At 37.8% G+C, this 24,312-nt stretch overlaps 1 protein-coding gene across 3 annotated transcripts in view; it reads right to left on the bottom strand.

Moving 5' to 3' along the window:
• tango2 (transport and golgi organization 2 homolog (Drosophila)) overlaps positions 1 to 24,312 on the bottom strand; it is a 45,922-nt gene that overhangs the window by 13,608 nt on the left and 8,002 nt on the right. For all 3 annotated transcript variants that reach the window (XM_062051646.1, XM_062051645.1, XM_062051647.1), the window contains exons 2-5: positions 22,458 to 22,567; positions 15,293 to 15,381; positions 6,357 to 6,476; positions 6,150 to 6,267 (exon numbers count right to left, since the gene is read on the bottom strand). In XM_062051646.1, coding sequence (XP_061907630.1) covers positions 6,150 to 6,267; positions 6,357 to 6,476; positions 15,293 to 15,381; positions 22,458 to 22,513 — 383 coding nt within the window. In that variant the 5' untranslated portion in view covers positions 22,514 to 22,567. The remainder of the gene's footprint in view (positions 1 to 6,149; positions 6,268 to 6,356; positions 6,477 to 15,292; positions 15,382 to 22,457; positions 22,568 to 24,312) is intronic.

Raw genomic sequence — 24,312 nt, 5'->3', positions numbered from 1 at the left:
CTCAGGATCGCAGGGGGTGCTGGAGCCTATCCCAGCTGCATTCGGGCAGAAGGCGGGGTACACCCTGGAGATGCTGCCAGCTCAACGCAGGGCCAACACAGATCAGACAACATTCACACTCACATTCACACACTAGGGCCAATTTAGTGCTGCCAATCAACCTATCCCCAGGTGCATGTCTTTGGAGGTGGGAGGAAGCCGGAGGACCCGGAGAGAACCCACGCAGTCATGGGAAGAACATGCAAGCTCCACACAAACACCCTGAGCCCGGGGATCGAACCCAGGACCTTCTTATTGTGAGGCAGATGCACTAACCTCTGTACGACCGTGCCGCCCGTACTCATTTTGTTTAGTCGTATTTTATTCATCATATTTCTTAACTGCTCAACAGTTGTTTTATGATTCACCTTCATTGAATCAACTTAAAATTTGCACCATAACTAGGGATGATGTTTGATAAGAAATTATCGAGTTCGAGCCTATTATCGAATCCTCTTATCGAACCGATTCCTTATCGATTCTCTTATCGAGTCCAGATAGGTTGTTGTATATGGAAAAAAACACACAATATTTGGTTTAACAAAAGCTCACTTTTATTATATAATAAAAAAATAAAATCTAATAAATAAGTAAATATTGACTGTTACCCACCTAAAAAAATTAAATAAAATAAATAAATATTGACTGTTGTTACCCAAAGTATATTAAGTGGGATTTTTCAGAGAAAAACACAAAAACAACCTGTCTCTGTGATCACTATAGGTGTATAAATAATAATATAGTGTTAAATCAAATCAGTCCCTTGGGCACAAAACTGAAAATAATACAGCTCTCCAAAAAGTGCACTTCTGCTGCTATTGGAACATACTAACTGTTGTTTTTGTGTTACTGTATATATTTGTTTCTCTGAAAAATCCCACTTAATATACTTACCCTTTTTACCCTGCTAAAATCTCTCAGTAAAGTTATTCGATGGATTATACCTTTTGTTTTGAACTTTATTACACCTTGGAGCGTTTTTTCCCGTCCATTGTTTTCCTGCTTTCGCTATCTGCGCCTAATGACTGAGCTACGTGACGTAATTTCTTGTGATGTCCCACGGAGCATTTCTGGTCGGGACGGGATTCGAATAAAGAATCAACTCTTTTCCTTTACTATAGTGGTCTCGATAACGGGTACCGGTTCTCAAAAAGGGATTCGAGTCCGAGGACTCGGTTCTTTTCTTATCAAACAACCGGGAAAACCGGTTTCGAGTATCATCCCTAACCATAACGCCTCTTTAGTTGTTTGCAAAGGCAACGTACAAAAACTATAATTATTTGGGAGCATTCACATTAGGGCTGAGCGATATATCGATATACTCGATATATCGCGGGTTTGTCTCTGGGCGATATAGAAAATGACTATATCGTGATATTTGAGTATAAGTTCTCACGCAGTTGCTTTTAGCTGCAGGCTCTTCCCACTCTTTCTTGTCTCTCCTTCTCACAGAGACTTAAAACAAGCGCACCTTCTTACATACGTCACATACGTATACGCCCTCGCGGAGCAGAGAGGTAGCGGCGTGGTAACATTAGCTGTGATGCTAACGGAGTGGTGCGAGTGGTGATACGAGAGAAAGAAGGTGCAAATCTGGTAAAAAATGAAGGAAGAATTAATTACCAAGAAAAACAGCTGAGGGTCCATCGTCTGGCGGTGGTTTGGCTTCAAGCGGGAATATAATAATAATAATAACAATGGATTAGTTTTTATATCGCGCTTTTCTATTATTAGATACTCAAAGCGCTCACAGAGAAGTGGAAACCCATCATTCATTCACACCTGGTGGTGGTAAGCTACATTCGTAGCCACAGCTGCCCTGGGCTAGACTGACGGAAGCGAGGCTGCCAGTTTGCGCCTACGGCCCCTCCGACCACCAACTACCATTCATTCATCATTCATTCACCAGTGTGAGCGGCACCGGGGGCAAGGGTGAAGTGTCCTGCCCAAGGACACAACGGCAGCGATTTGGATGTCAAGAGACAACCGTAATATGTCAAGTATGTGGCAAAAGCGTACAAAAAGTAGCATCATTTGAAAAGTCACCCGCTAGAGAATGAAGAGTGCTTGAAACTCTGCATGTCAACATCTCCGGCCGGTGCCACACCAACAAAATGCCGAAGCAACTATTTCCACATCACCACCGTATGAAAAAAATAGTCAACAACAGAAGGAGATAACGTCCGCAGGAACCTACCACATAGTGAAGGACATACACTATTTGATTTCCTATTATGCAGCTCATTTTTATTTGACACTTATTGAAATATCTTGTGTGACATCATGCACAAAAGTGTACTTTATTTGTTTTAAACTATTGTAGTGGCATTCTGTACAAAAAGTGCACTTTAATTGAGTATTGTTTTGATATGTCATCTTAGTGACATCATGCACAAAAGTGCACTAATAGCTTGTTTTAAAATGTCTCTGACAATCTTGCACTTTCTGTTTTGGAAATGACATGAATGTTTGTGCCACTGCTTAATAACTGTTTCATAAATACACTTTTAGTTGTGGTTTCCCGCTCTGCATGAAAGTTTAAAAGTAGCATATATTAATGCAGTATGAAGAAGAATGTTTTAATGTAGACACATAGAATCATCATACTGCTGTGATTATATGCATCAAGTGTTCATTCAAGGCAAAATATGGAGATATATATCGTGTATCGTGACATGGCCTAAAAATATCGAGATATTAATAAAAGGCCATATCGCCCAGCCCTAATTCCCATTGGCATTTTCAAAACTACACTGTAAAAAAGTAAGGACATGACTTGGCCGCTTCCATTAATTATTATGTTACAAAACACTGGAGAAACTCACAATCTCACCAAGTATATATTGCTAATTTCTAGTCAAAATATTTAAACAAACTTAATACAAGTTATAAGTGCCCTGAATAGTAATTTTTCATTGAGACATAAAAAGTTGTTTTAAGGCAATAGCTCTTCCAAGGGAAACAATACTACTTTTGAGCACCACAAGTTTGTTATAAAGATACACAACTTCACAATACTAGTAAGTATGGCTAATGATAAGTTTTAATTAAAATGATGTATCACTTTTACATTTTTAAAGCTTAAATATATTGTCTAATTTCAAGAAATCTTACTCAGACAATTTTGACTTGACTGTTTTGCTCCTTACAAGCAAAAAAAAATATATCAATCAATCAATCAATCAATGTTTATTTATATAGCCCTAAATCACAAGTGTCTCAAAGGGCTGCACAAGCCACAACGACATCCGCGGTACAGAGCCCACATAAGGGCAAGGAAAAACTCACAACCCAGTGGGGCGTCGATGTGAATGACTATGAGAAACCTTGGAGAGGACCACATATGTGGGTGGACCCCCCCCCCCCCCTCCTCTAGGGGAGACCGGATGCAATGGACGTCGAGTGGGTCTAGCATAATAGTGTGAGAGTCCAGTCCATAGTGGATCTAACATAATAGTGTGAGAGTCCAGTCCATAGTGGATCTAACATAATAGTGTGAGAGTCCAGTCCATAGTGGATCTAACATAATAGTGTGAGAGTCCAGTCCATAGTTGATCTAACATAATAGTGTGAGAGTCCAGTCCATAGTGGATCTAACATAATAGTGTGAGAGTCCAGTCCATAGTGGATCTAACATAATAGTGTGAGAGTCCAGTCCATAGTGGATCTAACATAATAGTGTGAGAGTCCAGTCCATAGTGGATCTAACATAATAGTGTGAGAGTCCAGTCCATAGTGGATCTAACATAATAGTGAGAGAGTCCAGTCCATAGTGGATCTAACATAATAGTGAGAGATACAGTATATAAAAATATAACTCATCTTTTCTACTTTCTTTACAATCTGCTGGGTTAATTATGTATTTTTTCAACCCCATTTTATATTTCGGTATTGTTAACAGCTCGTATTTCACAAAAAGCTGCAAAAATGTACTTTTAGTGAGCACCACTGCTCTTAGTCGTGAACGCTACACCAATCAAAGACATAGACTTACAGCAAGAAACATGCAAAGATTCCAAATATAAAAGAAAAAATGCATCATCAGCACAGTCTCTCTTCTAATGCGTGTGGTAGAGAGCCGCACACACAAAGATGAACTGTCTTTCAGATTATTTCCTTGGGAAATCTGTGTCTTACATTTTGTTCAAAAAAGTATTTTCCTTTTATTTTTATGACAAAAAGTTGAATGGTTTCTCATTAGATCATTAGCCGACTGTTTCCGACTCTTTCTCAGTTTGGACCTTGGCAAGGTGGATTTGCAAAATTGCATCTTCTCGTAAATCCAGCTAATGTTAAAGGCCTACTGAAATGAATTTTTTTTATTTAAACGGGGATAGCAGATCCATTCTATGTGTCATACTTGATCATTTTGCGATATTGCCATATTTTTGCTGAGAGGATTTAGTATAGAACAACGTCGATAAAGTTCGCAACTTTTGGTCTCTGATAAAAAAAAACCTTGCCCCTACCGGAAGTAGCGTGACGTTGTCAGTTGTTCACTCCCTCATATTTTCCTATTGTTTTCAACGCAGCTAAAGCTATTCGGACCGTGAAAGTGACGATTACCCCATTAATTTGAGCAAGGATGAAAGATTCGTGGACGAGGAACGTTAGAGTGACGGACTAGAATGCAGTGAAATACATATTTTTTTTCGCTCTGACCGTAACTTAGGTACAAGCTGGCTCATTGGATTCCACACTCTCTCCTTTTTCTATTGTGGATCACGGATTTGTATTTTAAACCACCTCGGATACTATATCCTCTTGAAAATGAGAGTCGAGAATGCGAAATGGACATTACAGTGCCTTTTATCTCCCCGACAATACATCGACGAAGCTCTTTAGCATCTTTAGCATGAGCTAACGTGATAGCATCTGTCTCAAATGCAGATAGAAACAAAATAAATAAATCCCTGACTGGAAGGATAGACAGAAGATCGACAATACTATTAAACCATGTACATGTAACTACACGGTTAATAGATCTCAGCCTGGCAAAGCTTAACAATGCTGTTGCTAACGACGCTAAGGCTAACTTAGCAACCGGAGCTCACAGAGCTATGATAAAAACATTAGCGCTCCACCTACGCCAGCCAGCCCTCATCTGCTTTGCTCAGCAACACCCGTGCTCACCTGCATTCCAGCGATTGACGGCGCGACGAAGGACTTCACCAGATCATCCTTGCGGTGGGTCTGCTAGCATCGGCTAGGCGTCTGCTAGCATCGGCTAGGCGTCTGCTAGCATCGGCTAGGCGTCTGCTAGCATCGGCTAGGCGTCTGCTATCCGAGTAAGTGGTCCTTGTGTTGCTACAGCCACCTACAACGTTCTTCTTTGCAGCCTCCATTGTTCATTAAACAAATTGCAAAAGATTCACAAATACAGATGTCCAGAATACTGTGGAATTATGAAATGAAAACAGAGCTTTTTTGTATTGTATTCAATGGAGAAGGCATACCTCTGTTCCCCGGGCTACGTCACGCGCATACGTCATCCTTCGAAGGCTTTTTCAACCGGAAGTGTGGCGGGAAATTTAAAATTGCACTTTATAAGTTAACCCGGCCGTATTGGCATATGTTGCAATGTTAAGATTTCATCATTGATATATAAACTATCAGACTGCGTGGTCGGTAGTAGTGGCTTTCAGTAGGCCTTTAAGTTACCATCCTTCTGAAAAGAACAGAACATTCTCTAGTCAGAAAAAGTTCTTTATCATTACTGGTATCTGCTTTAAATGGCATCACTGACAAATGAAAGATGGGTCCGACAAGTTAGACATGGTCAATTAAAAAGTAAGTGTGAACAGGTTAAAGCAGAGCCCATACTACACTCACGCATAGCTCATTAAATTAGATTCCACATTTAAAAAATAAAAGCTATCTTCTTTCTTCTATGTTAGAATGTCAAAAATAAGTTATTTTATAGCTGATGTACTGGATTTTTGTGTGATAATGACCTTTAAAGGACCTCAACTGAAGTATATTTTGCTAAGCAGTTATCTATCTCTTCATAAAAGGAGCACACTTTTCTATTATGTTTTGTATGATGTATACAATCTATAGGTAAAAACCCCAAAAAACATGATTAATCCAAAAACGCATCTTATACTCACTTGAACTCTGCTGTGAGGAGGTTGAAGCCATTGTACAAGTGACTTTCTGTTGATAACTTCTTCAGGTAAGAGTAGCTGTCCAGCTCCTTATCTACGAGGTAGTTTGACACAATAAAACCTGTACAATGGTAAGGATGGTGTTTAAATGAATTGTCATGTATTACATTGTATATATTGAAAACAATGTGAGAAAAAAAACCATCCCACCTCGTCCATGTGCATCCGGGTTGGGCCGTCCTTCCAGGTAGTTTGTGATTGCGGCCAACTTGCCACTCTTGTTGATGCCCAGCCATGATCCTCCTTCTTTACCAAGTTCCAGGTCCAGGCCTGATTTGTGAAATAGTAGTGTAAGAATCCTTATTGATGTGCGATGCGTCTGACAACAACAATGACCATCTCTGCAAAAACACTAAGTATGTCATTGAAACAGCTTAGACTCAGGGTGTGGCTTACTTACGCTAAAATGTATTTATCTATTGTGGGGTACCAATGACTATGCTTTATTCATTCTGTATAGCAACTAGTAGCCTAGCCAATATGCTGAGGTTTAATATGTACAGTTCAATTTTTAGAATGAAGGATCTATGCGTTGTATACCATTAGAAGAGAATCGTAAGTGAGAGTCCTGTAGTTTTCCTGACCAGTGGTTAGTAGTAGGTACCACTATTTGCTAGTATTTGTGCAACTGTCATACTTCAGAGTTTTTATTAAAAAGCATTCTTAGATTTACATTACAGTTTCGTGATATGGTGTAAAATGAAAACTTGGTCAGTGTAATTCTTTCCTGGCACTGTTGAATTGGCCGGTCTGGAACTGAACAACATCTCCTAATATTCCCTGCGTGGAGCGGGTGTGCGAGGTCTGTGTGTGTGTGGGAAGTCGTAAAGGAGAGAGAAAGGATTGTTTTTTCGAACATTTCCTAAAGTTTTCAATGCAATCCATCTATAACTTTTTGACTTATGGTGCTAACAAAGAGACAAACAAACCCTGGTGAAAACACAACCGGTTTGGTCTGCGTACCGCAAGGCAAAATCACCACCTTTGTCTGGAGTGTTTCCAAGAAGCCAGTTTGGACACACCTTCTCATTCAATGCGTTTTCTTTATTTTCATGACTATTTACATTGTAGATTGTCACTGAAGGCATCAAAACTATAAATGAACACACGTGGAGTTATGTACTTAACAAAAAAAGGTGAAATAACTGAAAACATGTTTTATATTCTAGTTTCTTCAAAATAGTCACCCTTTGCTCTGATTACTGCTTTGCACACTCTTGGCATTCTCTCCATGAGCTTCAAGAGGTAGTCACCTGAAATTGGTTTTCACTTCACAGTTGTCAAAGTTGTGATGCCTTCAGTGACAAGGTAAATAGTCATGAACATAAAATGCATTGAAATGAGAAGGTGTGTCCACAGAACCACAGAACTTTCCTCCAGAAGGTCTTATCTTTGTCCATGTGATGTCAGATGAAACAAAAATGTAGCTGTTTGGGCACAATACCCAGCAATATGTTTGGAGGAGAAAAGGTGAGGCCTTTAATCCCAGGAACACCATACCATCAAGCATGGTGGTGGTAGTATTATGCTCTGGGCCTTTTTTGCTGCCAATGGAACTGGAGCTTTAAATGGGACAATGAAAAAGGAGGATTACCTCCAAATTCTTCAGGACAAGCTAAAATCATCAGCCCGGAGGTTGGGTCTTGGGCACAGTTGGGTGTTCCAACAGGATAATGACTTCAAACACACGTCAAAAGTGGTAAAGGAATGGCTAGAATGAAGGTTTTAGAATGGCCTTCCCAAAGTCCTGACTTAAACGTGTGGACAATGCTGAAGAAACAAGTCCATGTCAGAAAACCAACAAATTTAGCTGAACTGCACCAATTTTGTCAAGAGGAGTGGTCAAAAATTCAAGCAGAAGCTTGTGGATGGCTACCAAAAGCGCCTTATTGCAGTGAAACTTGCCAAGGGACATGTAAGCAAATATTAACATTACTGTATGTATACTTTTGACCCAGCACATTTTCAGTAGACCTATAATAAATTCATAAAAGAACCAAACTTCATGAATGTTTTTTGTGACCAACAAGTATGTGCTCCAATCACTACATCACAAAAAAAAATAAGAGTTGTAGAAATTATTGGAAACTCAAGACAGCCAGCTTTTGACCACAACTGTATATACATACATACGCACATTATGGTAAAAGACGGGTTGTTTTTTTACCACTGTTTTACTGTTTTTTTTTTTTGAAAGTTGAATAGTTGACAGAGTTCCTAATATAAGCTGGTAGTATGTTCCAAGCATGTGTGCATTCACCTGCCTCACAATGCGCACGCATATAATCCAAACTGCACATACGTGCTCCAAACTGATCAACCGAAAGTAGAGATGTCCGATAATATCGGCCGATAAATTATTTAAAATGTAATATTGGAAATTATTGGTATCGGTTTCAAAAAGTAAAATTTATGACTTTTTAAAACGTCGCTGTACGGAGTGGTACACGGACGTAGGGAGAAGCACAGAGCGCCAATAAACCTTAAAAGGCACTGCCTTTGCGTGCCGGCCCAATCACATTATACCTACGGCTTTTCACACACACAAGTGAATGCAACGCATACTTGGTCAACAGCCATACAGGTCACACTGAGGGTGGCCGTATGAACAACTTTCACACTGTTACAAGTATGCGCCACACGGTGAACCCACACCAAACAAGAATGACAAACACATTTCGGGAGAACATCCGCACCGTAACAACAGAACAAATACCCAGAACCCCTTGCAGCACTAACTCTTCCGGGACGCTACAATATACACCCCCCCCCCCACTACCCCCCTACACACACCTCAACCCCACCCACCTCAACCTCCTCATGCTCTCTCAGGGAGAGCATGTCCAAAATTCCAAGCTGCTGTTTTGAGGCATGTTGAAAAAAATAATGCACTTTGTGACTTCAATAATAAATATGGCAGTGCCATGTTGGCATTTTTTTTCCATAACTTGAGTTGATTTATTTTGGAAAACCTTGTTACATTGTTTAATGCATCCAGCGGGGCATCACAACATAATTAGGCATAATAATGTGTTAATTCCACAACTGTATATATCGGTATCGGTAATTAAGAGTTGGACAATATCGGAATATCGGCAAAAAAGCCATTATCGGACATCTCTAACCGAAAGGTTAGGATTTTCTTCATAAACCGTTCCATCCCCAGTACAAGAGCATTACGTCCAGTTTGCATTACAAACCTCGACAAACAGGGGCAATAAAAATAAAATGTGCACTGAGTTACACTCAAAACGACAATAAAAGTATGAAAGAAAAACTTGAACAAGGAGTTTAAAGGCCTACTGAAATGAATTTTTTTTATTTAAACGGGGATAGCAGATCCATTCTATGTGTCATACTTCATCATTTCGCGATATTGCCATATTTTTGCTGAAAGGATTTAGTAGAGAAAATTGACGATAAAGTTCGCAACTTTTGCTCGCTGATAAAAAAAGCCTTGCCTGTACCGGAAGTAGCGTGACGCCAAAGGAGCTAGTATTCCTCACAATTTTCCTTTGTTTACAATGGAGCGAGAGAGATTCGGAGCGACAAAGCGACGATTACCCCATTAATTTGAGCGAGGATGAAAGATTCGTAGATGAGGAACGTTACAGTGAAGGACTAGAGAGGCAGTGAAGGACGTATCTTTTTTCGCTCTGACCGTAACTTAGGTACAAGCTGGCTCATTGGATTCCACTCTCCTCGGATACTATATCCTCTTGAAAATGAGAGTCGAGCACGTGAAATGGACATTTAAAGTGACTTTTATCTCCACGACAATACATCGGTGACACACTTAGCTACTGAGCTAACGTGATAGCATCGTTCTCAAATGAAGATAGAAACAAAATAAATAAACCCCTGACTGGAAGGATAGACAGAAGATCAACAATACTATTAAACCATGGACATGTAACTACACGGTTAAAAATTCTCAGCCTGGTAAGGCTTAACAATGCTGTTGCTAACGACGCTAAGGCTAATTTAGCAACTTAGCAACCGGACCTCACAGAACTATGATAAAAACATTAGCGCTCCACCTACGCCAGCCAGCCCTCATCTTCCCATCAACAGCCGTGCTCACCTGCGTTCCAGTGATCGACGGCGCGACGAAGGACTTCATCCGTGGGTTTGGCGGCAAGCATCGGCTAGGCGTAGTAAGTAGTCCTTGTTGTGTTGCTGTAAGTATTGTACTTAGCCGCTAATACACCGATCGATCCCACCTACAACGTTCTTCTTTGCAGCCTCCATTGTTCATTAAACAAATTGCAAAAGATTCACCAACACAGATGTCCAGAAAACTGTGGAATTTTGTCGAAGAAAACAAGAGGTTTTTATATCGGGTCAGATGGGGTCCAACCACTTCCGTGGATTTTGTGATGTCACGCGCATAAATCATATCCAAAGGAGTTTTTCAACCGGAAGTGTGGCGGGAATTTTAAAATGTCACTTTATAAGTTAACCCGGCCGTATTGGCATGTGTTGCAATGTTAAGATTTCATCATTGATATATAAACTATCAGACTGTGTGGTCGCTAGTAGTGGCTTTCAGTAGGCCTTTAAAATATATAGTCAATATACCACAGTTTCGTTTTATTGAACATAAAAAAATAAAGATAACTAATTAATAAATGTGCTTTTTCCCTGACTTTTAATGCCAGGAAAAAAGAAGAATCTATTGCACTTCCTGTCGATGAATAAAAACAGGCCGCTTACAGTGACAGTGACATGTGGAGGCAAATCATCATACTGCTCAAAGGTTGGATAGTAAGCTATAGCCTGATCCCACTGGGAGCTATAGCTTACTTCCCTTCTCGTCATGCCACGTCCCCTCCGGGCCCTCCCCCCGGTCCCACAGACAAAGCAGTACCATTTATTCCTGTCACATCGTATAAAAGCAGACATCAATTGAGGACCCAATGCTTTAGTCCTGACCCTTCTATTATAGAGGGAAGAAAAGCATCAGATGACCAACGAGGCTATCTCTGCGCTCCCCCCTTCAGAAGAAAGGAAAGGATGATTGATTTCTTCTGCAAAGCTATAACGCATATTGAATATTAGTCGATTAAATATAGTTTACTGCTGGAGGGGATGTTCTGTGATGGAGTATTAGAATATGTGGTGCAAGAAACACACTATTTCTTCATTATTGAATAAAATTGCAATTCAAAACAAGATTACTTTTTATATTCCCTTACATTTGATGAGATAGCAAGACCACAGGTGACGTGGCATGCCATTAATTTACTGACAGTAGCAAACACTATCTTTCTATTTGACGGCTGACCTTTTGCATGATAATCAATGTGAGACATACTGTATCAGTCTAACCAACGCAACAGGGGCAAAGGTTGGGACAATAAAAGGAACTGAAAATGAAAGAAAATGTTCCTTCTTTCCAGCTAAGACTTGCTGGAGTGTGTACAGGGACAATGTCTTGCCATTTATCCAGCAGATTTATGAACTCAAAAGGTCACTGATGTTGCATTAAGATGGCCTGGCTTGTTCTGCTTCATCCCAAAAGTATTTGATAGTCTTGAGCTCATATATACTTTTGGACCTTGCTGTGTGCACTGGGGCACAGACATGCTGCAACAAAAAGAGGTCCTTCCAGAAACAGTTCCACTGAATAATAGCACGGTTTTTGTTGGTAATCCGTTCCAAAAGGTTCCGATAAAAAACTAATCGTAATAAAACCAAGGAAAAATAACTACCAAATATCCAATAAATCTGTTCTAGACACCCAAAAATATGAAAACAAAACACATTTTATAGAGAATAATTCTAGTTTTACATGCAGAAAACAATGTGAAATACGTATAAATGGATAAACTAACATTTAACATTATGATTAGCTTTATTAAAGACTCCTGAAAGGCAATCAGTCTGCTAGCTGTCTGGATACTACATTCAAACACTTTAATTTAATATTTATAGGGGTGTAACGGTACACAAAAATTGCGGTTTGGTACGTACCTCGGTTTGGTTTATTTTTGGTACAGTAAGAAAACAAAATATAAATGTTTTGGTTATTAATTACCAAATGTGTAAACAATGGCTTTATCATTTTAACATCGGGAACACTATATAATTCTGCCCACGTTAATCAACATTAAACTGCCTCAAGTTGTTGCTCAGATTAAATAAAATGACAAAACTTTTCTTCTACATATAAAAAGTGCAACATTAAACAGTTTCAGGTCAACTCATCATGCTTAATTTATTACAGCATTTGGGAAGCCTGTAGTTGATTTTTATTATGTAAATGTTATATTTTTTATCAACATGTGATAGCAGGGACCCTGCCATTCAAAACTAGGCTGCTACATTACTAATGATTAATGTAACTATAGCTGAAAAAAATAGTACAATAGCAATAGGAGAGACTATTTATCCCTGAACACCATGGAGTTCATGTAGGCTTAATGATGCACTTACATTATTATATCAACTATCAGAGACAGAAACTCTTCATTTAACATAATGTCCTTTTTAGCTGCTTCAACACAGCTCAATCAACACAGAAAAAGGTAAAGTGAAATAACAGACAGACAGGGCTTTGCTGTCCGTAACACACACAGACACCGCAAAATGAGCTAACGTTACGCTAAAAGCGAATTAGCCTTCACCTCAAGCCAGGACTGCGAGCGAGCTGAGCTGCCTTTTATATTCCTAGAAGGTCAATGGGCTCATAGTGATGTTACTAGTAGTTGACTGGGAGGTGTTTATTATCATTTGGGGAGAGTCCGCAGCCTGATGCTTACCTGCTAAACGCTAAGCACTGACTACATGAGCTCTGAATACGCACTGCTGATTGGCTGTTACCGCTGTTTGTAACCAATCAGATGGCTGTGTGGGTGGGACAACGCTGGGTGCTGTGTAGAGTACTGACAGAAACAGAGGCAGAAGGAAGCGGAGGCGGCTACTTAAATATTCGTGTGGAAACTCGTTCGGTACACCTCCGAACCGAAACCCCCGTACCGAAACGGTTCAATACAAATACACGTACCGTTACACCCCTAAAAATATCCAACCGGCATCCCCAACGACACGTTTTTTCTTACCATACATACCGTACCAACTTGAATGAATTCAACAGTGGTTGTTTTTAAAGGGCTTTATAAATTATGTGTCTCATCGTCTTTATCACAGTGCTGGCATTTGCAACTTTCTTTGGCCCCATGGCGGCTCTTTTTGCAATTCCAAATCAATAAAAAAAAGCATGTGGGATACTTTGCTTGGCACTTGATACCGCACGATGATACGTGGACACAAACATTTTTGTTACCTGCAATGTTTGGCTGTAAAATAACTGAAACGATTAACTAAAACCTGGGCAAAATTTTGTCGAAAACCAGGTCAGCCAGAAGTGGGATATACAAAAACCAACATACCACCGTAGTTGAAAGCAAATAATTGGTATTCTAAAATTAGGAGTGAGCTAAGTGGTCAAACCCAAACCCTGATGAAATAATTATTTATTAGGGGTGAATCTAGGAGTGTAACAAATAACCGATATGAAACAGTGGGCAAGGTAGTACACAGATGTAAGTGTATTTTGAAAGTGCAAAAATATATTTCGTAATGTGGCCATCTTGATTTCCGACCTCGCTACAGGAACGCTCATAACTCGGCTGTGACGTCATTCCAAGCTCCAAATTCAGACTTCCGAGGTTAAAGGGACGAACCGTTAGCTGCTTCACTGTTGTCCAGTCATGTTTGGTTTTCAACAATATTTAGCGATGTCAAGATAGATTATGTTGTTGCTATGGAATACGCGGTCTACAATACATTTATTAAAATAGTGTATGAATACTGTTTAGCTGGGTTTTATTGATGCTAAATATTGCAGCACACAAATCTATTCCATGTGGAAATTTCCTAAAGAAAACTGCTCAAATGTAGTAAATACAGTATACAACAAATATATACTTTAAACAAGATAGTATACCAAATGGTATTATATTGCATAAAATCAATTTGTATCAAATCCCACCAAATACTAAAATGTATCCCTTCTGAATGGTATCATTCGTCATGCATCCAGATACGTATTCAGTGTTTCCCATAACTGCCAAGATACCTGTGGTGGTGGGGGCGTGGCTATGGGCGTGGCCATGGGCGTGGTCACCATGACATCATCGAGTAATTTGTATAATTTACTACAGTGATTTGAGTTTCTCTAAAAAGGCTCAAAAAATGTATACTTACTAATTAATAGTAACAGTTTTGTTTTAAACGTCCATCCATCCATCCATTTTACAATATAATTACAACACTTTATGTACATATTTATATACAGATTTGAACAATAAGTCATTCATTGAAATATATTTATTAATTGTGGTTCTTACAAAAAATATATCTTATAAAATATAAAAGCTAAAATGTCTCAAAGCTCTGCCCCTTTAATTAGTGCATACTAAATAATTTAACTTTAGCCTACTACTACAACCATATTATTTACCAGCAACATAAAGGGAAACAGAGGCAGAGGTGTCCTGCCACAGTCAGTAACAAATAAACAGAAAACAGTAGTGGTGGTAGATAGACACAGTTTCATCAAACATCTGATCCACTGAACAAAGAGCTCCAAAAATCTTGAACTTTAGACTGCCATCAGTTTTACTCCCTACACTTAACCATGTGTTTCCTACTGCCTGCAGACTTTGCACCCTTTGTTATATACACATGTTGTGTTTCTAATATAAATACATTTAATAAAGTCAAATACAAATAAGGCAACAAGAGAAGTATCCTACACTTCTCTTTTGTAAAGTAAATCTGAACAGCCGATATGGGCATCTACATCAACTATATGATTTGCCTGAGAAGCTGGACAGGACAAAAAAAAATAAATAAAAAAATTTAAAAAAAAAATATATATATATATATTTTTTTAAATTTTTTTATTTTTTTAAATTTGTGGCGGACGTAATTCTTTCGTGGCGGGCCGCCACAAATAAATGAATGTGTGGGAAACCCTGGTATTGAATCGTTTCAAATTGGAGCGATAACCCCCCCTAGGTGCATCTGCAAACTTTGGTCTTTAAAGTGAGCAACATTTGGCAACGAGTATGACTTACCACTGAGAACTTCACTGTTGGGCCCCCAGAAGTCTGCAACCTTGGATGGCCTGTTGTAAAACTCATCTCTGTTTGCAGCCAAAATCAGCCTGGGGATAGAGGAGGTCATTTAGTTACTATTTTTCTGTGATTCAGGCAGTAGTTTGTGAACCGACTAACTGAATTGATATCATCACCGCCCAACATTGTCTTATATATCCCAAATGAGTATTCAATTGCAAATATTTTTTAGTGTGTGAGGACAACAAACATTTATATTTATATGTTACTTCTGCTGCACACTTTGTAAATTAAGGCAATGTTAATGTATTACTATCCCTATAGCAGCAGTATTATCATTTATATCTTCTTATTGTATACAAGAACGGAACTGCAGCTGTGCATACAGACAAAGAACACTACCTAACAAAAGATCTTAGCTTTTTATCTTGTTTTATAAGCAGCTTTCTTGCCTGAATCGATCGAGACTGAGCAGGTGTACTTAATGGTGAATGTATATAATGTTTATGAAGTTTATTTTCGACCACGTCTGGAAAAACAATAGCAGTGACAACTTTAAGATACATATTCAAACAGGGTACATTTTCAAAACATAAATTGTGATACTTTTGGAAAGGCTGGGGCATGGTTTTATTTGCAATCTGGCAATGCCTTCGGAATTGAACATCTTGCAGACAGACTTACAAAATGGGTTATATAAAAGTGACTGTGAAGGAAATTTTAAACCAAAGCATATCCAATACGAGGTACTATCGAGACCACAAGGAAGTGTTTTAAATGTAGATTAAAATCATCATAGGTGTCAGGCTTGTCACTGACAGTTTGGTTATGTTTGGGTTTTCCTCTGTTTGAGTGTTAGAATAATTGTTTCTAAATGATCACAAAAGCTTTGTATTACATTGAGTTCCTGGCAGGGAGACGGGAGCTGTCTTTGGGGCCTACCAGGAGGAAGGCTCGTAAAACTCCACTGTGACTTCAAAGCGGACAGATGGCAGGATCTGCCCAATTTCCAGACGAACTGTTTTTGAAGTATTTTACGAACCCTTTTTGAACTATTTTATGGAACTCTTTTTGAACTATTTTACGGCCTCTTCTTTTGAACTGTTCGGTAACCAAAGGCAACGCTGTTTACGACCCACTTCCCTCTGGAAGCAGCTGTGGTCAGGTGGGGGGAGAAAGTCAAATAAAGAAGGAGTGCAATCTTTTGGCAGAGCGTGGGTGACACTATAAGAGGTTACAGGTCGACACGTTTTCTCCTCAATATTGAGTCCAAATTGAATTCTGCCTCTGTTTGATTCTTTGCCTCTTGTCTTGTTTAATAGATGTCATCAGTGTTTGAACCTGACATTGTGTTTATTTCCGGTCAGCGCTCTTATTTTGGTTCCATTTCCTGCATGTCTCCCTTCGCGCTCGTTTCCCTCACCAGTCCCTGATTGGCAGCCTGGCAAACCTGGTTACAATTGCCAATCAGGCTACTATTTACGCCTGCCTCGCCCTCCAGTCAGGGCTTGATGATTGTATCCTGTATACAGTTTCCTGTCTCCTGGTTTCCCTGCATTTTGACATTAAAGTCATGTTTTCCTGCGCTACGCCTGCTATCTCTGCATATTGTCGTTCCTGACAATAGGTTCCCTTTAATTAATAATTCTAATTACGAGGTACAAGCGGAATGAATGTATATACATTTTTCAACATTTACATTTCAAAATATAGGACATTTCCTTGGAAAATTGATAAAAAATAAGAGATTTTCATTTTTATCACAAATAGACAATAAAAAAAACTAAACAATAAATGCACAAGATGGGACTTGAACCCATGTTCTCTGTATTTGCAAGAGCATGTCACTAATGACAAATAATATTTGACATGAGCTGCATGGTAGACTAGTGGTTAGCGTGTAGGCCACACAGTGAGTAGATGGGGGTACTTTGGTTTCCTCACATATTAAAAAAAACATGCCCGTTAGGTTAATTGGAGACGATCAATGGGTGATATGGTCTAAAATCTATATTGCAATATACATTATATTGAAGCCTCTTGCGATAACGATATGTATTATGATGTATTATTTGTAATATAAATGAAAATAATCTCAAAACGGGTACAAAGGCTCTTAATTTGGTAATTCGGTAACATATTGCGCCATTATTTTGTCAAAACTATAATTAATCTACTTGCAATTGTAATGTTAATAACTGGTGACTCTGCTGTATGTACACTTCTATTAAAATGTTATACGCACTCTGTTGGTTGGCTACTTCATATTCATTTTGGGTGACACTGTACTACAAATTTTGGTATGGATCCAATACTAAGTAGTTGGAGAGGCAGTATTGGTCATACCAATGCTGATACTTACAGTTTTCAAGATCATTGAATGATTACATTTTTGATTACAATTAAAAATCAGACAAATACACAGGATTGCAAGGTAAAAATATCAAATAAATATTTGAATGACCTTATATTCTCATTTATATATGCGATATTTTGAGCAAAATAAAGTCAATATGGAAAAATAACTAAACATAAGCAAAAACTACTATTGGCTTTGATTTAAATCCTTTGGTTTTTGCACTTAAAGTCCTTATGTGCCCACGGACTTATTTTCTGATTTTGCAAACAATAAAAAAACTAAGAAAAAAACGAGTTTGTGATAATAAAATGAATCAAAGTTATTACTGCAGTGTTGACAATACTGTATACTGATACTATACTTGGTATCTTTACTATCAATACTTGTATTGATCCACCCACTTCTTGTATTTTCCTACGGTGTGTATAGCTGTACAGTAGCACGTTTAGCTATTCCTTATCCTTGTCCAAATTCGACGTGAATGCGGCATATTTGCTTTTGCAAATAGTATTCTAAATATAGCCGGTGAAAAACAAGGACACACGGGTTCACCTTTCCCCAGGTTCATGTCTGAGTCAGTGCACAAACACCTCTGATCTGATCTCCTTAGGCAGGGTCAGACTCCCGGAGACAAGGACAAAGATGGACTAAGTCCAGGTAGGACGTTCCCTCTCAGGCTTTGGTGGATTTAAAATAAAGCCTGGCTCCACATCACACCTTAATTCATATGGATGGCACACAGTGCAGGAGTGCACGCATTTGTGCTATTTCAGACACCGGCAAAAAATTTTGATAGTGGGTGTTAAAGGGGAGCTGCACTTTTTTGGGAATTTGGCCTATAATTCACAATCCTTATGAAAGACAAGGACTCATATGTCTTTTTTTTAATTTTTAAATGCATTCTGACTCCTAAATAAACGGAAATAAAAGTCAGCTTACAACAGAGCCTATGGTAGCAATAAAGTCATTGAATCTACTCCCACCATAAAACCCAATAAAAAACGCCAACATTAGACCATTTACATTCCGTGACCTGAATATTAACCAAGTATTAGTTATATTGTTATTATAAGCACTATGCATTTCAAAGCATATCATATCTTGGACCGAAGAGTAGACTTCCCAAACATGGGCTATCCATCTACCGTATTTTTCGGACTATAAGTCGCAGCTTTTTTTATAAGTCGGGGGTCCGACTTATACTCAGGAGCGACTTATGTGTGAAATGATTAACACATTAGCGTAAAATATCAAATAATATTATTGATCTCATTCACGTAAGAGACTAGACGTATAAGATTTCATGGGATTTAGCGATTAGGAGTGACAGATTGTTTGGTAAACGTATAGCATGTTCTATATGTTATAGCAGGGGTCACCAACGCGGTGCCCGCGGGCACCAGGTCGCCCGTAAGGACCAGATGAGTAGCCCGCTGGCCTGTTCTAAAAATAGTTCAAATAGCAGCACTTACCAGTGAGCTGCCTCTATTTTTTAAATTGTATTTATTTACTAGCAAGCTGGTCTCGCTTTGCTCGACAATTTTTAATTCTAAGAGAGACAAAACTCAAATAGAATTTGAAAATCCAAGAAAATATTTTAAAGACTTGGTCTTCACTTGTTTAAATAAATTCATTAATTTTTTTACTTTGCTTCTTACAACTTTCAGAAAGACAATTTTAGAGAAAAAATACAACCTTAAAAATGATTTTAGGATTTTTAAACACATATACCTTTTTTCTTTTTAAATTCCTTCCTCTTCTTTCCCGACAATTTAAATCAATGTTCAAGTAAATTTATTTTTTTCATTGTAAAGAATAATAAATACATTTTAATTTAATTCTTCATTTTAGCTTCTGTTTTTTCGACGAAGAACATTTGTGAAATATTTCTTCAAACTTATTATGATTAAAATTCAAAAAAATTATTCTGGCAAATCTAGAAAATCTGTAGAATCAAATTTAAATCTTATTTTAAAGTCTTTTGAATTTCTTTAAAAATGTTTGTTCTGGAAAATCTAGAAGAAATAATCATTTGTCTTTGTTAGAAATATAGCTTGGTCCATCCATCCATCCATCCATCCATCCATCCATCCATCCATCCATCCATCCATTTTCTACCGCTTATTCCCTTTGGGGTCGCTGGGGCGCTGGAGCCTATCTCAGCTACAATCGGGCGGAAGGCGGGGTACACCCTGGACAAGTTGCCACCTCATCGCTTGGTCCAATTTATTATATATTCTAACAAAGTGTACATTGGATTTTAACCTATTTAAAACATGTCATCAAAATTCTAAAATTAATCTTAATCAGGAAAAATTACTAATGATGTTTCATAAATTATTTTTTTAATTTTTTCAAAAATATTGGAATTAGCTAGTTTTTCTCTTCTTTTTTTTTCGGTTGAATTTTGAATTTTAAAGAGTCGAAATTGAAGATAAACTATGTTTCAAAATGTAATAGTCATTTTTTTCGTGTTTTCTCCTCTTTTAAACCATTCAATTAAGTGTAAATATCATTAATTATTAAAAATAACATAGAGTTAAAGGTAAATTGAGCAAACTGGCTATTTCTGGCAATTTATTTAAGTGTGTATCAAACTGGTAGCCCTTCGCATTAATCAGTACCCAAGAAGTAGCTCTTGGATTCAAAAAGGTTGGTGACCCCTGTGTTATAGTTATTTGAATGACTCTTACCATAATATGTTACGTTAACATACCAGGCACGTTCTCAGTTGGTTATTTATGCCTCATATAACGTACACTTATACAGCCTGTTGTTCACTATTCTTTATTTATTTTAAATTGCCTTTCAAATGTATATTCTTGGTGTTCGCTTTTATCAAATACATTTCCCCCTTATATATATTTTTTTCCTTCTTTATTATGCATTTTCGGCCGGTGCGACTTATACTCCGGAGCGACTTATACTCCGAAAAATACGGTATTTTCAACAATATCATATCAGAACCGCAAAGAAACACAAAAATGATATAACAGGGTTAATTAACACTTACATTCTCTTTTAGTGGGAGTGTTGTTGATCACCCTTTTTTGCCAGCGCGTCAACATCTAGTATCAGTTTTGTTGTAACATTACTCAAAACCAGGGGTGTCAAACTGGTTTTCATTGAGGGCCACACGGCATTTATGGCTGCCATAGGAGGGCTGCTTGTAACAGTGAATAATGTATGAATTTGCCTCTGGATTTCATTATTAATTATATACCGTATTTTTTGGAGTATAAAGTCGCACAGGCCGAAAATGCATAATAAAGAAGGAAAAAAACATATATAAGTCGCACTGGAGTATAAGTCGCATTTTTGGGGGAAATGTATTTGATAAAAGCCAACACCAAGAATAGACATTTGAAAGGCAATTTAAAATAAATAAAGAATAGTGAACAACAGGCTGAATAAGTGTACGTTATACGAGGCATAAATAACCAACTGAGAAGGTGCCTGGTATGTTAACGTAACATATTATGGTAAGAGTCATTCAGATAACTATAACATATAGAACATGCTATACGTTTACCAAACAATCTGTCACTCCTAATCGCTAAATCCCATGAAATCTTATACGTCTAGTCTCTTACGTGAATGAGATGAATAATATTATTTGATATTTTACGCTAATGTGTTAATAATTTCACACATAAGTCGCTCCTGAGTATAAGTCGGACCCCCGGCCAAACTATGAAAAAAACTGCGACTTATAGTCCAAAAAATACCTTCTAGAAATATAAACGGCAGCTCAGCTCGCTCGCAGTCCTGGCTTGAGGTGAAGGCTAAATCGCTTTTAGCATAACATTAGCTCATTTTGCGGTGTGTGTGTGTTACGGACAGCAAAGCCCTGTCTGTCTGTTATTTCACTTGACCTTTTTCTGTGTTGATTGAGCTGTGTTGAAGCAGCAAAAAAGGACATTATGTTAAATGAAGAGTTTCTGTCTCTGATAGTTGATATAATAATGTAAGTGCATCATTAAGCCTACATGAACTCCATGGTGTTCAGGGATGAATAGTCTCTCCTATTGCTATTGTACCATTTTTTCAGTTATAGTTACATTAATCAGTAGTAATGTAGCAGCTTAGTTTTGAATGGCAGGGTCCCTGCTATCACTTGTTAACAAAAATATAACATTTACATAATAAAAATCAACTACAGGCTTCCCAAATGCTGTAATAAATTAAGCATGATGAGTTGACTTGAAACTGCTTAATGTTGCACTTTTTATATATAAAAGAAAAGTTTTGTCATTTTATTTAATCTGAGCAACAACTTGAGGCAGTTTAATGTTGATTAACGTCGGCAGAATTATTATAGTGTTCCCAATGTTAAAAGGATAAAGCCATTGTTTACAAATTTGGTAAATAAACAACCAAAACATTTATATTTTGTTGTTTTCTTACTGTACCGAAAATGAACCGAACCGTGACCTCTAAACCGAGGTACGTACCGAACCAAAATTTTTGTGTACCGTCACACCCCAACTATTTAGAAAGCATTAAAAAAAGAAAAACACATGTGTTCTTGTCTTACATAAGGATTGTGAATGATAGGCAACATTTTTTTAAAAGTCCAGTTCCCCCTTCAGAAAAAAAGGAAACAATAAGAGTAATGTAATTGAGCACTGATATTAAAGATAATGTATACAACATTGTACATCTATACGAGTTAGAGTGCATAAACAATAGGCACACCTTTTAAAAAAATGCAGTTTCTCTTTAAATATGACCGATGTACTATATATATGCTGGGAAAACATGACATTTTCATTATACATTCAGAGATAGTTTAAGAACATCTACCTGTAGGCATTTTTTGATGCGGGCCGTGGGTCAAACTTGAAGAAAATGATACACATGGATGTCTTGGGGGATTGATGACAGGCTTTTGTGCGTTCAAAACTCAGTCATATCTGGCGGTGACAAGACAAAAGCAAAAACAAATAAATATTTGTTTAAAATGAGTGCACAGAAGGAGTTCAGTGTTTCCCATAAACTGCCAAGATACCTGTGGCGGTGGGGGCGTGGCTATGGGCGTGGCCACCATGACATCATCGATTAATTTGCATAATTTACTACAATGATTTGATTTTCTCTAAAAAGGCTCAAAAAATGTATACTTACTAATTAATAATAACAGTTTTGTTTTAAACGTCCATCCATCCATCCATCCATTTTACAATATAATTACAACAATTTATTGTACATATTTTATACAGATTTGAACAATAAGTTATTCACTGAAATATATTTATTAATTGTGGTTCTTACAAAAAATATATCCTATAAAATATAAAAGCTAAAATGTCTCAAAGCTCTGCCCCTTTAATTAGTGCCTACTAAATAATTTAACTTTAGCCTACTACTACAACCATATTATTTACCAGCAACATAAAGGGAAACAGAGGCAGAGGTGTCCTGCCACAGTCAGTAACAAATAAACAGAAAACAGTAGTGGTGGTAGATAGACACAGAGCTTCATCAAACATCTGATCCACTGAACAAAGAGCTCCAAAAATCTTGAACTTTAGACTGCCATCAGTTTTACTCCCTACACTTAACCATGTGTTTCCTACTGCCTGCAGACTTTGCACCCTTTGTTATATACACATGTTGTGTTTCTAATATAAATACATGTAATAAAGTCAAATACAAATAAGGCAACAAGAGAAGTATCCTACACTTCTCTTTTGTAAAGTAAATCTGAACAGCTGATATGGGCATCTACATCAACTATATGATTTGCCTGAGAAGCTGGACAGGACAAAAAAAATAAATAAATACATTTTATTTTATTTTTTATTTGTGGCGGACGTAATTCTTTCGTTGCGGGCCGCCACAAATAAATGAATGTGTGGGAAACCCTGGAGTTTGTCCAGAGAACAATGTTTAATTTAGATCACTGCACTGTTACAATAGAACTGTGGTTCTAAAACCTTTATTTTATTTTTTTTTACCAACTACCACCTTGGAAAACACTTGGCTCTTCATGACTAACATTAAAATACAGTAGCGTAGAGGGCATAAGCATTCATTAAAAACCAAGGCAGAGGTTTGACTTAACAAATATATTTCATATTTTGGCCACTGTAACATTACAAACAGTTTGAACAGTAACAATGTGTTTGAATATAGGAAAAGAAAGCACTACACACACACACACACACACACACACACACACACACACACACACACACACACACACACACACACACACACACACACACACACACACACACACACACACACACACACACACACACACACACACACACACATATAAAGTTGTGCTCATAAGTTTACATACCCTGGGAGAATTTATGATTTCTTGGCCATTCTTCAGAGAATATGAATGATAACACAAAAACCTTTCTTCCACTCATGCTTAATGGTTGTGTGAAGCTATTTATTGGCGAACAACTGTGTTTACTCTTTTTAAATCAAAATGACAAAAGAAAGTACCCAAATGACCCTGATCAAAAGTTTACATACCCCAGTGACTTTGATCTGATAACATGCACAAAAGTCGACACAAACAGGTTTGAATGGCAAATCAAGGTTCCAATCCTCACCTGTGACATGTTTGTTTGTAATTAATGTGTGTGTATAAAAGGTCAGTGAGTTTCTGGGCTTCTGACAGACCATTGCATCTTTCATC

Source organism: Entelurus aequoreus, linkage group LG06, assembly GCF_033978785.1.
Source record: "Entelurus aequoreus isolate RoL-2023_Sb linkage group LG06, RoL_Eaeq_v1.1, whole genome shotgun sequence".
Classification (NCBI taxonomy): Eukaryota; Metazoa; Chordata; class Actinopteri; order Syngnathiformes; family Syngnathidae; genus Entelurus; species Entelurus aequoreus.
This window is presented reverse-complemented; position numbering and strand designations above follow the sequence as displayed.